This window comes from Micropterus salmoides, unplaced genomic scaffold, assembly GCF_014851395.1.
Source record: "Micropterus salmoides isolate LMB-PRFRI ecotype aquatic unplaced genomic scaffold, ASM1485139v1 Ms_hic_scaffold_11, whole genome shotgun sequence".
Classification (NCBI taxonomy): domain Eukaryota; kingdom Metazoa; phylum Chordata; class Actinopteri; order Centrarchiformes; family Centrarchidae; genus Micropterus; species Micropterus salmoides.
In genome coordinates, this window is record NW_024040152.1 from 18,021,126 (window position 1) to 18,037,156 (window position 16,031).

The following is a 16,031-nucleotide window of genomic DNA, read 5'->3' on the forward strand; positions in this document are numbered from 1 at the left end:
AAATCAGTCTCGTAAGTCTTTAAATTTTACAGTTGAGGTTTGAAAAAAAACCTAAAACCAATAAGTTAAATGATCCATTAATTTTAAAATTATTTATACATTATTATTGTTGATACAATTATTATATTATTCGTTTTATTCTATTGCTAGTGTTATTAATAATTGATCATTATAAACCATTATTGATTCCCTGCCCTCCGTAGGTGAGTCGCTTGATGACGTCATTTGCGTTCTCTTGACACACGTCTCGCTTTGTTACTGTGGAAACTAGGAAACCAATGAAAGAGATTGACGAGTGTAGTAAACGATTTGGTTAGCTGGGAAAGATTAGCCATATTGCTAACCCAAACCGGTATTACGTTACCTTAGCGGAGTAAAAGCGCAGGTAAGTTATCCATTTCTGTCTTTAATATTAGTGGTTCTCTCTGTCTTAACTTGCTAACGTTAGCTGCATAATGAAACGTTATTAGCCGGCTAAGCACGCTAAGGTAACGTTAGCCACAAGTGAAACCTCAGCTAATGAAAGTTAACATGGATGTGTCCAGAGACAGGTGTGTCACTCGCTAAAAATGCCTCGTTATTAATTAAGTGTAGGATGTAGTACAGGTCGGTGGGGGCAGCTCAGGTTACGTTAAGTCAGCGTTACCGTTAGCAGACGTCCAGTAAGTTAACTGGTTCAAGAAGTCCCCCATACACACTCGTCATACATTTCTGTAAGAAACAAGATATTTTCAACTCTAACGTTACTTTGGAGAGATTAAAAACGTATAGAATGGTCGGGTTACTCTCATATATCACTACAGAAAATTGCACAATATCTCCCATCTGTGGGAAGGCTCCGTTTATTTGGTTTAACCATTAACTTATAGGTGACCTAACCTTTATTTGAGATCACTTTACCTGTCATTTGTTCAGAAAAGGTAGACAGGAGTAAAGACGAGAGAGAAATGGTAGCTCAAATAGAACCCACAAATCATCGCTGTTCTCCTGCATACATTTATCCTGAGGCAGTTTATGTATCTTGTTAAGCAGATTATATATTTTTTAACTGTTAACACTCATGCAACATCCACGGTGTTGTGAAAAGGGCTGATGTCTTTATGTGGCTTTTGTTCATGCCTTGGATGTCTTTGTAGCCTGCCAGTTTTGTGGTTTAAAGATTATGGTTACAGGTGATGTCAGTGAGTATCACAGACTCAAGAAGATTACTGTAAAGATTGTCCATCATATAACATGACGGACAATCTTTATAGTAATCTCAGATAGTTCAGTTATGGATCCTCTGCTCATTTATTCTGCCATGTCTATTCCATCTGTAAACTTGAGAGCAGGGCAGCATTTTTTTCTAAGCCAAGAGAATTTTTGTTTCCTATCATCGGACCCAACTTCATTGAAACATTTTACACATGGGAGCCTTCTAGGGCTGGGCAATAAAACAATAATGATAATTATCACAATGTAATTTTCCTCAATAACAATAAAACAAATGTTCAATAAATGTTTGATTTAATACTTAATTTTAATACTTAATTTTTCTATTAAGATATTTAATTTGTTGAGGAAAAGGGACTGAAAAAAGATTTTCCCCCTGTACTATTTTCTAACTTTAGCTTTTTTAAAATTGGTTTTACAGGTTGCTGTGTGACTTAGTGGGTCTTTGCCAAAAAATTCCCACATGCTTTAATACAGACTTGAACTGAAGTGCACTTACATACACACACACACACACACACACACATACACACACACACTTCTGCTGACCCACACTCTAGTCTTACACAATTCAGTACTGCATACGACCAACTTCCAACACAAACTGACACATTCACAAACCAATTCTAACCCTTCTCACTGCAACTTGAACCCATAACACACATATCACCACACCCCTTCTCCCACCTCTTCTGCTCAACACGTCTGAAGCTACGCAGAACTTATCTGATCTTCCTGAATTTTGACTCTGTGCAAGCCACAGCAAGGAACACCACCGCTCAGCATGATGGCCGCAGGATAAAAACATCAACGTTTTGGACACATTAATGTTATTATAATGATGATTCATGCTTCCTCCACAATCATTTGCAATTCTTTGGATCCAGAAGGGGCTGACCATCAAAAATGCTCGCTGATTAATCTTTCTGGAAAATCTTTTGCTTCACTTACATAGTGAATGATCAAGATGAAAACCATGAACATTACATGCTCTATTAGTATATAATAATTGGTAGAGTTCTGGAAAATAATAGCAATAAGTGGTATACACTGTTAAATATACAAACCATCCAGCAAAATAAATGGCTCCTCTGAAGTCAAACCACACTGTAATGGGAGGAGAAGCAGAAAAGAGTGAGTCTGCTGGCCTTCTGGAGAAAAAGAAACCCAAGGAAGAAGAAGATGAGAGTCAGAAGGAGGTGGAGGAGGAGGGTAGAGGTATGCAGACCCCTTTGCATCGCTGGGTGATGCACGGAGCGGTGATGTTCGGACGCGAGTTTTGCTACGCCATGGAAACAGCTCTGGTGACGCCAGTGCTGCTGCAGATAGGTAAAGAGATACAATACAGTCGTATAGAGACAGACACACTCTTGCTTTTCTCTCACTTAAACACATGTTCTAGGGTTGTCATAGACACTGTCTCTGTCTTAGAAATGTGAACCAGCTGTAATGTGCAGATGTGCTTTGGGCATCTTGTTCTTTGTTAATTTTCTATATATAGAAATAGTTGGGTTTGGTTTGTGTTGAAGCCCACTCCAGCTATCCAAAAAGAGATGCCCATCAGCTGCAACAGTAGTCGGGTAAAAGCAGCAACATAGTGGAATTTATTGTTTGCTTTTTTATGATTGTTTTATTGTATATTGACAGTTTATTGTCTGCTATGTAGCAGAAGGGAGTTGCAAACAGAATTTATTTTCACAACCCTGTTGTAAAATGATCATTACATTACCTTGAAAACTTGAATTTGACCTGGCTGCAACGCTGTGTTGACTAACCTGTGTGCCCAGCAGTAGCCAACCGGGGACTATGCAGTTAGATGTCAGGTTTGCCACCATAGCAGAAATGAAACAAAGGCATTTTCCTAGGTTAGGTATGACAAGAATGTCTAACACAGCACATTTCAGTCTCTCTGGTTTCCTCCCTATTCACAATATTGTAGCAAAGATTATGTTTAAAAAACTTCCAACCAAACCCCACTGAGGATGTTTGTGAAAGCTTTTTCTAAGCATCCAGTCTTGCTTCATTATGATACCAGTAATGTCTGTGGAAAATGTATAGAATCAGTTAAATTTGTAGTTTACTATATTGTTTACGGTGTCTGTATGTAATATGGGTTGTTTTCATAGCCCAGAGTCCAAGGCCAGACCTCGAGAGTGAAAAGGTTGTTGATAGTTGACAATTGACTGGCATTGGATTATTGATCCGAAGTAAGCTAGTTGAATAGAAGCGACTGATAAGGCGGTACTCCAGTCTCAACAAAAGTGTGACTGATACTGCGAAGTACTATATCTTTACGACATTAAAACTCAAGCAGGATGTATGTGCGGCTTGGCCTTCTTGCGACACAAACCTGCCTAATGTGTGTCATAGTTTGCTCAAAGGTGCCCTGTGGAATTTTCTTTAAAACAAAAACAGATTATGTTGACATTCGGTGTTACTCATCAAAACTTATTATTTATCCATTAGTTCTAACAAACAAACTGAATGCATTTCTTCTTCCCTGCCTTTGCTGGATCATTGTCGCATATATTGGCATATTACTGCCACCTGTCAATCAGTGGAATAATGTGAACCCATTGGCGGAATTTTGCATCACATCACCTGCCTGTGCATGTGCTTCCTTGCGTGCATGAGACACAACTAAACAGCTTCATAGTGCTAGCTACTAGAGGTCAAAAACTCCACAAGGTGCCTTTAAGTCTGGCTGTAGGCCCATTAAAAAAAAGGGAGTGAGTGGCAATGAGAAGTAAGGCAAGATGTTTTTCCTACTGAGAAAAAGTCATCTGCTGTAATGTTGACTTAAGGGAGGGGGGAGGCTGGAGCAGAGAAAGGCTGCCTTGGTAAACATGTTGTCCCTGTGAGAACCAGCCAGCTCACTGGATTCAAATCCATCAGATTTGTACATTGAAACTAAAAGTATTTGCTAGATGACAGTATCCAGATTTTCTCACTCCTTGTAAGTGGAAAATCAGGGGTTACGTACTGTAACCTGGATTCTATAGTATAGAGTATAGGCGCAGCCCTCTAAGGCTATCACGATAGCCTGTCAGTGTTGAGATTGTCCGTACGTCACCGAGGCTTCAGAGCGTTGTGTAGAGAGGGCCGGGCAGAGCGGGGGATTGAAAATCTGCTGGCTGGCTGAGAGCTGGTAAACTTGGGGGAGAGGAGCAGGGAGCAGCGCTGCAACCATTGGAGAAATAAACACCCTTAGTCGGTCGGGTTCGGGTCTGACAACTACGCCGTTTACTCGCGGGAGGAGCTCGGAGTTAACTGCTTTTATTAAATTAGCTTTTTACTTTAGTTTTTGGGATTTCAACGTTGATTTATCTTAACTGGAGCTTCTCAGCAGCTAAATTCTGTGCACGTCCGGTTCCAGTGTTGCTGTTAGCATTGTTAGCTCTGTTGGACTACGACTTCATATTTATATAAAAACCGGACAAAGCTGGACATTACTTGGAGAAAAGAAAGCGAGGAGGTTGAACTACCTGGTGAGTTCAGAAAACGTGTCTCTAACTTTATTCCAGCTATCATTGTACTTTACTGACCAAGTTAGCATAGCCCTGATCGATCCAAACTCCATTCAGAAAACAAACATTTTAGAAGTTGTTGTCCTGTTGTCTTGCTGGCAGACCTGACAAAGCATGAATTCATATGTTTAACAAATCTGCATCATGTTGTAGTTTAATCCGTTTATTGTTATTTAATCACAGCAAAATGTTTACTTTGGGTTCATACAGCTGTAGTAATGGCGAGTTGTGTTTATTCACCTTATCGCGTTAAAATCGCCATCTCGCATTGTGTGTGAACAATTGCAGCGAATGTACTCACGCGAGGAAAGCGTCGCGAGGTGAAAATTCGCGGTTGGTCTGAATGTGGCATAAGGCCATCGCTACTGGGTTAGAGACGAAGCAGGATGACTCAACGCCTCACCAGAGCCATAATGAGCCACCCAGTTGCTCACTGTCCGCGGCAGTGGTGTCGGCGTGCGCGCAAGCACCGATGGCGCGGCATGGTAGGCCAAGGGCCGACCCATGCGTAAGTCGGGAAACTGGGTGGGGGGCACTGCAGCCGTACAGACGCAGGCGGGGTCACGACAGCAACTGCATCAGCTGCGCACAAGGCAGGGCCACATAAGCAGTGGCCGTCCCCCTACACCGGGACGCGCTGGTGTGCTCCGGGGCCACCAGAGTCACCGCCAAGGTTGAAAACTGCAGGCGATCCAGAAAGCGCGGGATCAGCCGCACTGGCGGAAAAGCATACAGCAGCCGGGGAGGCCAAAGGGGGTGTGAGAAGGCGTCCACTCCCAGCGGGGGGAAGTCCTGCAGGCTCAGTGAAAACCAAAGGGCGCACTGAGCGTTCTCCTTGTTGGCAAACAGATCCACCTCTGCCCTGCCAAACGGGAGCCAGATCTGGTCGCCAGATCGGGATGGAGGCGCCACTCGTCTGGGCGAGGGCCCCCCTTGACATGATGTCCGCCCCTCTGTTCAGCACGCCAGGGATGTATTCTGCTCTGATGGAGAGCAGGTGAGTGTGCACCCACAGGAGCAGCCACCTGGCCAGACCCAACAGCTGCGCCGAGCGCATCCCGCCCTGGCGGTTTATGTAGGCCGCTGCGGCCCTGTAGTCGGTGCGTGTTGCATGTGCTGGTCCCGCAGCAGAGGGGAGAAATGTCAGATCACCTTTCATACCGTGGGGAGCTCCAGCACGTTTATATGGAGAAGCCTGCAGCCCTGCCACAGACTGCCCACCACCTGAGAAGGCAGGTCCCGCCCCAGCCCATCAGGGAGGCTTCTGTGTAGACCAAGATATGGGACGTGACCCTGCCCAGGGGAACCGACCGAAGAGAGAGGGGGTCCCGCCAGTTGGCCAGATCCGGGGCCACAGACAGAGGAACAGAGACGACGCGCCGTCTCTGTCACACTGGATTGACACGCAGGCGGATGAACCACTGCTGCAGCCTCCTCATATGGAGGAGGCCCAGGGAGACCACCACGTGAGCCGCCGACATGAGGCCCAGAAGCCTCATGACCGACAGAGCTGCCACCGCCGCTCGAGGGACAACACGGCGGAGCAGCTCCACCAGAGCATCCACCCTCTCCTGAGAGAGGAGTCCAGTACCACGCCAAGGTGGGCTGTCTGCAACACCGCTTCGTCCCGGGGCGGCGCCAGCAGCAGCATGTCGTCCAGATAAAACAGGTGAAAACCTGATGCCTGACCGCCACAGCAGCTCCAGGGCCATCTCGACACACTTGGAAAAAGTGCATGGGGCTAGGGAGTAACCGAAGGGCAAGCGGTTGTATTGGTACTGGGCGCCCTGGAATGAAAACCGCAGAACTTCCTGTGTCCGGGAATGACGGACACATGAAATTACGTGTCCTTCAGGTCGATGGAGGAGAGCCCTTCTCCCTGGTGCACACACTCCATCACCTGTTTCACTGTTAACATGCGAAAAGGTCTCACCATAATCGCCCTGTTGAACAGTGACAGGTCCAGGATGGGCCTCTCACCGCAGGATGGTGTGTAGTGCTATCCTGTCTACATGAAGCGTAATCACCGCTTCAAGGGCTCATTTAACACAGCCTGGCTTCCGTGAACCAAGGGGAAACCCCTGGACGCACAGAAGGACTGTGCCATTGATGCCGTGATTATGCACTAGCTCGCAGCCGGGCACTGCCGGGGGAACGTGCATGTCAACAGCATCACACACTGCCCGGCAGATTTCTTCGTCAGAAAAATATATGTACCGGGTGTGTATATGTTCTGTCCACACGAAGTGAATGTCCGCTGTCATGGGCTCATACAGTTTCTGTGGGGAGGGGTGTGTGAAGGGACCTCTGATCGTGAACAGAGTTTACTGCTTGTTGCTTTGAGCTTGAAGCTGCAGATTAGCCACTTGGCTAATGGCAGCTGGCTCACACAGTGTGGGAAATGTTTGCTTGGTGTGGCTGGTTCGACTGAGACAGGCACAGACAACTTCCACAAAAGGAGCATCAAGATTTCACACACAGCTTTTTTTCGACCCATAGCTTACCAGTGGTCCGCTCTGACCGACGGCTGATCCCGACAGACCGGATGTGAGTGTCACAGTAGCTATCCGTTAGCTCAACGTTAGCTCCCTGTTAGCTTGCCTCGCCGCGGTAACCTAGTAGCATCGAGGCCGGCGTCATCGGAGGTCGGAACGGGGGAAGCAAGTGGCAGCAGATCGGAAGGGGTAAACCCAATAAAGATAGCCTTAGAGGGCGAAGCCTATACGAAATAGAACAGGATATTGTCACCTAGCAGAGACATATGTTTATTATTATAACTGACAGCTGATGCGTGCATTGTCTCCCATAAATTTTACATATATTTAGGCCAAATCTGTACATTGAAAATTGTCAAACCATGTTGTTATTGAAAGAATGAGTGTTTCCAGATTTCTGTGCATGCTAAAGCCTTGTTCTGTGTTATTACGTGGCCAACTGGTGATTTCACCACTTTCCTGTCTGGTTGCTACTTTCTTTGTCAGTGTTATTGGAACTGGCCAGCTCATTATCTGAAATGTCCCTGCTACCCTAAAAGCTATTGGGAAAGGAAGCTGTTTAAGAGCTCTAGTGATTATTCAGCTTGCATTGGTATATAATTTTACTTTAAAAAAAAAAAAGTAAAATTATATACCAAGTACTTTTAAAAGTTCAATTTTTTTTTATTGTTATAAATAGTACTTTGAACAAAACTGTTGCAACAGGGTAGTTGCAGAGTGCCATCTGGTGGACAGATTATGCAACAACAACACTCATAACATGATAGAGGCATCTATCTCTCAATTTCTTTTTTTGTCAATTATCGGCTGTTATAAACACCAAGACCGATTTATCTACAATTAGCTCATATCAGCCGATAATATCATGGCATGTGATTTATCGGTCAGGTCAGTACTCTTAGTCTTTTCTAAAAAATTTGAATTAATTTACCGTTTTTTTTATGTTTATTTTTTTAGGTCTTCCTGAGCAGTATTACAGTTTAACCTGGTTCCTCAGTCCTATCCTGGGTCTCGTCTTCACACCTGTGATTGGTTCAGCCAGTGACCGATGTACTCTGCGATGGGGCCGGAGAAGACCATTCATTCTGGCCCTGTGTGTAGGTGTGCTGCTGGGAGTGGCGCTGTTTTTGAATGGATCATTAATAGGTGAGTAGAAGGTTTCAAAGGACATCACCACAAATTATAATAGTTATTGTTTAACCCCATCTGTATATATTTTGTGGTGTTCTGTCAGGCCTTTCCATTGGAGATAGTCCCAGCAGCCAGCCAATTGGCATCGTCCTCACTGTAGTAGGTGTGGTGGTGCTGGACTTCTGCGCTGATGCCTCGGAGGGACCAATCAGAGCGTACCTTCTTGATGTTGCTGACACAGATGAGCAAGATATGGCCCTGAATATTCACGCCTTCTCTGCTGGTAAAACATGCATGCACGAACACACACATACACAGACCATCCACATAGACCTGTAGAAATATCAGCTATACAAGAACAACATATAGAAGTATTGCACACACATCATCAAAACCCACCAATTATTTCTAACTTCTAATTTCTCTGATATTTTACACATATAGGCAGTACAGTTTCAGAAGCTGCTTGTACTTATCCTGATATCTTAGACTTACAATAATTGACATGTGTATCTGTGTCTATACCTGTCTCTTCAGGGCTCGGCGGGGCAGTTGGCTACATGCTGGGTGGTCTCGATTGGACTGGCACAGCTCTGGGCCGAGCATTTCAATCACAGGAACAAGTCCTCTTCCTGTTTGCAGGTGTCATCTTTATTATCTCTGTTACACTGCACATGTTCAGTATCCCTGAGCAACCTTACGCTCCACCTAACCAGCTTAAAGTCACAGGAAGTGGAGAATCTACCAGCCAGTTGTCTTTCAGGCCCGTTGGCCACAAGCCGCTTTTACTTGATGTGATTGCAGAGGAGGATGCTTCTGCTCAAGCACCCTCACAAGAGGACAGCATATCAGATTCTGAGAAAGGGGAAATGGACTTCTTTGCTGTGGAGCGAGTGCGGAGTAAAAGTGATTCAGTCTTAGCCATGCCAGATGCTACAATTGAGTTGGATTCTGACCTCGACCCAGATGCACAACTTTTCCTGCCAGAGGCGCATCACTTTCCACCCGAGACACAGGGAGAGCTAGAAGATGTTTTCAAGCCCTCAGACCACTGCATTGGGTCCTCATCTCCTTCTGCTGGACCACCCGCCCTTTGTGATGGGATGATGGTCTTAGAGCCTGAGCTTAAGGGTCCAACAAATGGTCACCCTTCTCTCCATCAGATCAGTTCTTGCTCAGGGGATGCACAGGTGAAACCAGCTGCTAAGGTGGCAGATGCTATTTGTCTTGACTTAAAATGACATTGTCAACAGAAAACAGGGAATTCATCAAGTGTCATTTTAAACAAGCTATTTGATGTGATTATTTTTATTAGGCATTATATGGAACTCTTCAGTGACAGAAAACATCTGTATCAGATATGTGGTTCAATGTCTTTAGTTTCCCTCTCCGCCTTCAGTATGTGTGTCTGTTCCTTTCTCCTGTCCCAGCAGATCAAAGCTGGCAATGGTGTCAGGGCTGGCTTGTCCTCTTCTGACCACTCCAGTGCAATAAAAGGCCATGCCTCCACAAGGCCAGTGAACCACCCCTCAAACACCACAGCTCCATCACGGCCACACCCACACACCTTCTACAGACAAGTACAATTGCATTTACCATTCTTTGAATTAATACAATTATTTTCTCGACACCATGCTAATTTGAGAAAGCTGATGTTGGTCTTTTTTCTCTCCAGCCCTCCTTTACTTTCTCCTACTACGGACGAGTGGGATCACATCGCTATCGATTGCGACGGACAGCACCGTCGAGCCTTCGGCCAATCACCACCTCCCGCAGTCTGAATGATCTGAGTGACCTCCAGAGGCCCGCAGATAGGCGGGAGTTGCAACTGTCAGCCAGCAGTCTGTCATCTGAGGGCTCCAGCGAGGGAGGACCAGACAAGGGTACAACTGTTCGGCTGCTCTGGCTATCCATGTTTAAGGTGAAGTAAATTGGAAATTATTATGTATTTTACTATTGCACTTCATCATATTTACAACATTTCAAGGAAAGTGTCTGCTTTTGCAAAATGAACAAACCAACCTTTTGGTTGTGGAATTTCTTCTTCATGTTCTCCTGCTAGCCTTGATTCCTTCTTTCTTTTCTGTCCTCGATAGATGCCGAAGCAGCTGTGGACACTGTGCGTGTGTCACCTCCTCACATGGTTCTCCATCATAGCTGAAGCTGTGTTTTACACCGATTTCATGGGGCAAGTCATCTACCACGGAGACCCCACGGTACTCACACACACACACACTGTCATTCCCTGTTGTTTTATTTTTTAAAGACAGTTGCGCTAACTGACATCATTTGGCATTTTGTATACCACATGGTAGAAGAACACAGATGAATGAATCTAGCATACTTCACAAAGTCATGTATAAACACTACAATGTCAGCCATTCAGTCTATTTGTCAAGTCAAGGTTATGATAATATTGAAAATCTTCCACTTTTTTTCAGGCTCCAGCCAATTCAACAGAGCTACAAAACTATCACAAAGGGGTACAGATGGGCTGCTGGGGACTGGTGGTATATGCTGCTACTGCTGCTGTGTGCTCTGGTAAAACTCAAACACTGTTTCCACATTTAGATTTGAATTTAAATCCTCTAACAGACAAAACAAGTGGCCAGTGATAATTAAACCTTTTCCCCTGTCTTTGCTAACCTGCTTCCCTACTCAGTCTCCAATAACGGATATGTCTCTGTCTCCCTCTTTCCATCTCTTCACTCAGCAATCCTTCAGAAGTACCTGGATAATTTTGATCTGAGCATTAAAGTTGTCTACATTGTTGGAACTCTGGGATTCTCAATAGGTCAGTTTTTACAATTCGTAGTTTTCAGTCACGTTACATGCGCGGTGACCTGGAGGGCAAAACAACAGACCAACATAGCGGCTCACACCCCAACTCCTCCGTAGAGACGCTGCAAAAGCAGTTAAATTTTATTTGGATCACCTCTCAACTTAAGAAAAAGAAAGATATGCTTCCTGGTTGGCAGGCAGCGGAAAATAACGTCTTTTTTGCCCTCCAATGGAGCGATTTCCTTGGAATGTGACGTCACGTGAAAACTATGTATAGAATTAACAGCTGACAATAGTAGAGTGAAGTACAGTATTTAGTATTTGCGAGATGCTGCATATTGTTTTAATGGGTATGCAGAGTAAAGGGAAATGTTATGTGTGTCTCTTAACCTTAGGAACCGCTGTCATGGCAATATTCCCTAATGTTTATGTTGCCATGGTGATGATCAGTGGCATGGGAATCATCTCCATGAGTATCTCCTACTGTCCCTATGCATTGCTTGGGCAGTACCATGAAATCAAAGAGGTATGTACACAAACACAGTACACTCACATCTTCATTCACACTTTCCCTACCTTGGGACCTATACTACGATGAAAGATCAGCATAGCCTGGATATCTTTTCGATATCTGTCCTCAGAAATCGCGATCAACACAGTGCAGCTGCCAAATGCAGGAAAGACAGCAGGCAAAAAATCGCCTGCTGTGTGAATGTGTAAGTTAATGGGCTTAAAAAATCACTGTCCCATCATTAGGACATGAGAAGATCTGTCTATAGACTCACTTTCAAGAAATTCTCATCACTTCAAAAAGTCCGATTCATTTATTTAACACACTGACACAATGTTCAAAAATTGTTCTAAATTAACTTCACGTGGCATCGAAACAAAAAATCTGTTCATGCAATCAAAAGTGCTCGAATAATGGTCGAAAGACTCAACCACGACTTCAGGTACAGTTACTGAAAACTCATCAACTTTACTTGTGCCCAAATAGGGTCGGTGCTATGTTACCAGTTTCTGTAATATGAGAAACAAACACAACCTAAAGTTATGATAAACAAATTCTCATATTAAACACAATTTAAATAGGCCTACCAAACTATATGCTCATAATATATAACATATAAAGAAAAATTCAACCATTTCTTTTGACATTCTCAAATATAACCTGCTTACCCTGATAAGAAGCGAACCACCATTTCAGGACTGAAAAACAAGGGTTAAAGCTGAAGCTACACTGTTAATGTCAAATCCTGCTTCTTATTACAGGCCTGTGGGGATACAAAATAAAACCTGAGATGGGAACATGCACTTTACACACATAGAAAGACAATCTATTGGATATGCGATTGAAGTGACAGTCTCTCCTCTACTGTTCCTCTCCTCAGTACATTCATCACAGTCCAGCAAACACTAGAAGAGGCTTTGGTATTGACTGCGCTATCTTATCCTGCCAGGTGAGCATTCATTCCTTTTTACTTTTTAGACCGCAAGTAAAATTCCCCATTAGCTCTAAACTTAAACTGATCCAGCGGCATCCATTCAAGTGCCATTTTGGAATTGAACAATGAGAGTGTGTCAAGAATATAGGGACGTTCTATTTTGTTTCATTTCCAGGTCTACATCAGCCAGATTTTGGTTGCGTCAGGTCTGGGTGCTGTGGTAGAAGTGGTCGGCAGTGTGCGTGTCATTCCTGCAGTGGCCTCTGGGGGCTCCTTCCTTGGCTTCCTAACTGCCTGTTTCCTTGTAATTTATCCTGACATTGAGCCCAGCAGCTCTGAGCAGGACCAGGGCTTGGTGGGTTTACCTGGAGATTCAGACTCAAATGGAGAAAGGACCAGTGACATGAGGTTGGCCCTGTTGAACCTCACAGATGGGGATAGTTTAAAGAAGACAGAGAATCACTCTGTTGCCTGAGCGTTAACAAAGAAAGAATTGTTTAGGTTTAGCCTCACTAAGCCCAAGCTACAACATGTAAGGACTATACCAAATGCATCTGATTTACTAATTAGTAAATCAGATGCATTTGAATTAGTCTTTTTGAAGGAGGAAAGATGACGAAAAAGGGGGAAACGTGACTGAAAGTTTACATCCCATCTACAGAAATCTGGGTGGAATGGATTAGGATAGATTATCTTCTTGGAGTAGAGTACTGATGAGAAGTACTTCTCTGCTTGTCTTGTTGCTACCTCAATCGTAAAACAAATGTTTGAATGGTTAGACGGAGAGAAGTAAGCCATTAAAACAGAAAGAGCCACATTGCGCAGACTACTGAAACAAGTAAGCTGCTGAATCACTTAACATTTGACATTCTACTTCACAGAAGCTGCTCCATAACTGCTTAATGGACAATCATAATGCTGTCAAAGTATTACTTTGTGTACGTCTGCAATACTTGTGGACTGAATACAGTTTCCAGCCCACAGGTCAAGCTTTCTACATGTGTTGAAGACATAACAAAACAGTTTGTTTCATTTCACATGTCATTTTATTCACAGTTGTGATGTTGGTACTGGTGACATAGCAAGCTAGTGTGCAGTTAGAAGTGCGCTTTTATGATTATTTTCTCCCTCTGGTGTACAGAAATACACTAATATTCTGAATGCCACATTATCTTTTTATGCCAGTGTATCATTAGTGTATCTCTAATTTTTTACCTCAAGCGGATTTTGGGTGGCATTCAATTCGCTTTCTATTGAAATAATTTGAGTTTTGAAATATACATTCCAAATACAGTCGATGGTAATGGTAAACAAGTTCACAGTGAGTTTATGTTCATCATGACAGTCAAATCCAGTCAAACAAAAGATTTCTTTTGAGAAATCGTAAAATAATTGCAGTTTCTGTTTGTACTTTTTATTGGATGCCAAATTGGTGTGCTGTTGTGATCATTTCACAGCTCTGTCCTGCTGTACAGAAAGGATCAATAGCTTATTGTGGAGACCTATTGTGAACTTTAAGCTAAATGCAACATTATGTTTAGCATAGTCCCTACCACAGTTTAACATATTGGAAGTGTCACAAACCTAGTGCAGTGTACACAGTGTAATAAGCTACAGACTTATGTACAATATTAATTAACAGCCTGATCTCTCCTTCTCTCTTGAAAATGAGAGTTTGTGTAAATGCCTAGAGCAGCCTTAAGTTTACTAATAAGAGCACCACTTCGTTAATTGGGGAGGTTTAATGTCACATAGTCTGAAACTGTTCCAGACACCTGTAATGCTGCATATATTGAATGGTAGAGAGGACCACTTCTATGCAAGGCCAGTGACTGATCTATGCATTATGTTATGACCAAATGAACCGTAAAGAAGCCCAGGACCTTTTCAGTTTACTTTGCTCCTCAAATGATTTGTTCAACTCTGAGGATACAATGAGTGAAATGATTGCACAGATTCTTTATTTCACAGGATGAAAGGATCTACTTTTATGACCTGATTGAGGACAAGATGTCTTATTACACCTTTGAGAGACTGCTTTACCCTGTTTATGGGTGTTTAAGCAATGCCAACAGTATTTGCTTGGACCTTGTATCCTGCTAGCTATGCCATTGCCTTGTCTTATGACAAAAAAGTATCTTCTATAGTGTGATCGTTGTCACTTCAGGACACAGCCTGATTTACAAGCACTACAAAAGAAACACCCTCATTCTGTGGAATACTATTTTCCCTGTAAAGATTGCTTCTGTTTTTTCAAAGCACCTTTTGACATGAGGTTAGGGTACATTTTGATAGTTTTAAGGGTCATTTTTGCTAATATTATGTTTTCCAGGCAGTATAAGCACATAATACAGAAATCTTTTAAATTTGTAAATCAAAGTATAACAGGACTATTTCTTCATGGAATCATAAAAACGTTTATCAGAGGGTGAGAAAGAAACGGACGGGTGAACCAAAGCATCTTGTTTTCTCTACAGCCTCCGTCACTCTCACATTTATTTAGTTGTTCTAGTTTGGTTCAATGAGAAATTTAACTTTAGTTGGTCTAAATGTCTCAGACCAATAACCTTTCTATGCCAAACTGCTGTACTGAATAAGATTAAGAGTTTATCGGAACAGGCCACTGGGTTACTGAAATTACTTTGATTTTATACAAATGTTAAGACTTTTAAGGTGATATTTTGGTTTGAAAGTCAATTACTGGTGTGTTTTAGGTGATTTTAGGTTCTTTTTGCTTCTGTACAGACTTTTGTACAATGAAAAAAAGGTATTCTTTTGTACCAATTATTTGAAAAAAAAAAAATACAATGAATGCACCTTTACTTGTGTCTGTTTTTATTGACTATCCCTTACACATGGTATTTCTGCACATCATTCCATTGATTCTTATGTGAACATATGCGATTTTGTAATCATTGTCTAAGTAAAAGGAATATTTTAACTAATGTCCATTTTTATCTTGATGGTATTGGTATGATGACGATAAATCAAATTCATTACACCAGTGCATGGGTGCCCCATACCACGTGACAACGTTTGTAGTCAGAGGTCACTATTCTACAGCAAAACTGCCAGCAGGTCAGACACACAACAGCAGACCTTCAAGACCACTCAAAACAGACCCACACAATGTTAAACCAGAACCAAAGACACTATCATAAAATACAGTCTGCATTACCATGTCTAATTCCTAATTCTTATCATTTCAACTTTTAAGTTTAAGTTTTTAGCAAATATCTATACCTATAATTTATAATAAATATAAATACCTTTCCTTCTGCTCACGTTGAATGAGAATGAAATGTAATCTGCGTACAATAAACAGTTGTCATGCTGGGGAATTGGGAATTTTTGGTCTCTGTAAATAATATTAAACAGAGTACTGTCTAGACCTGTTTTATATAAAAACTGCAATGAGAAGCCTTTTGTTATGAATTGGC

The 16,031-nt window shown here is 42.7% G+C and overlaps 1 protein-coding gene across 2 annotated transcripts; it reads left to right on the forward strand.

Annotated features, from left to right (window-relative positions):
* Positions 1-226: 226 nt before the first annotated feature.
* slc45a4b (solute carrier family 45 member 4b) lies at positions 227-15,413 on the forward strand. 2 transcript variants are annotated; one of them, XM_038711566.1, is made up of 13 exons: positions 227-385; positions 1,634-2,541; positions 8,192-8,380; positions 8,469-8,648; positions 8,903-9,555; positions 9,796-9,945; positions 10,041-10,286; positions 10,462-10,581; positions 10,807-10,906; positions 11,079-11,159; positions 11,542-11,672; positions 12,538-12,606; positions 12,767-15,413. In XM_038711566.1, exons 2-13 carry the CDS (start codon positions 2,295-2,297, stop codon positions 13,064-13,066), a joined length of 2,466 nt encoding a protein of 821 aa, XP_038567494.1. In that variant the 5' UTR covers positions 227-385; positions 1,634-2,294; the 3' UTR covers positions 13,067-15,413. The 2 variants fall into 2 exon arrangements, with proteins under 2 accessions (XP_038567494.1, XP_038567495.1); XM_038711567.1 differs by having other exon boundaries at positions 235-385; positions 9,799-9,945.
* Positions 15,414-16,031: the final 618 nt, after the last annotated feature.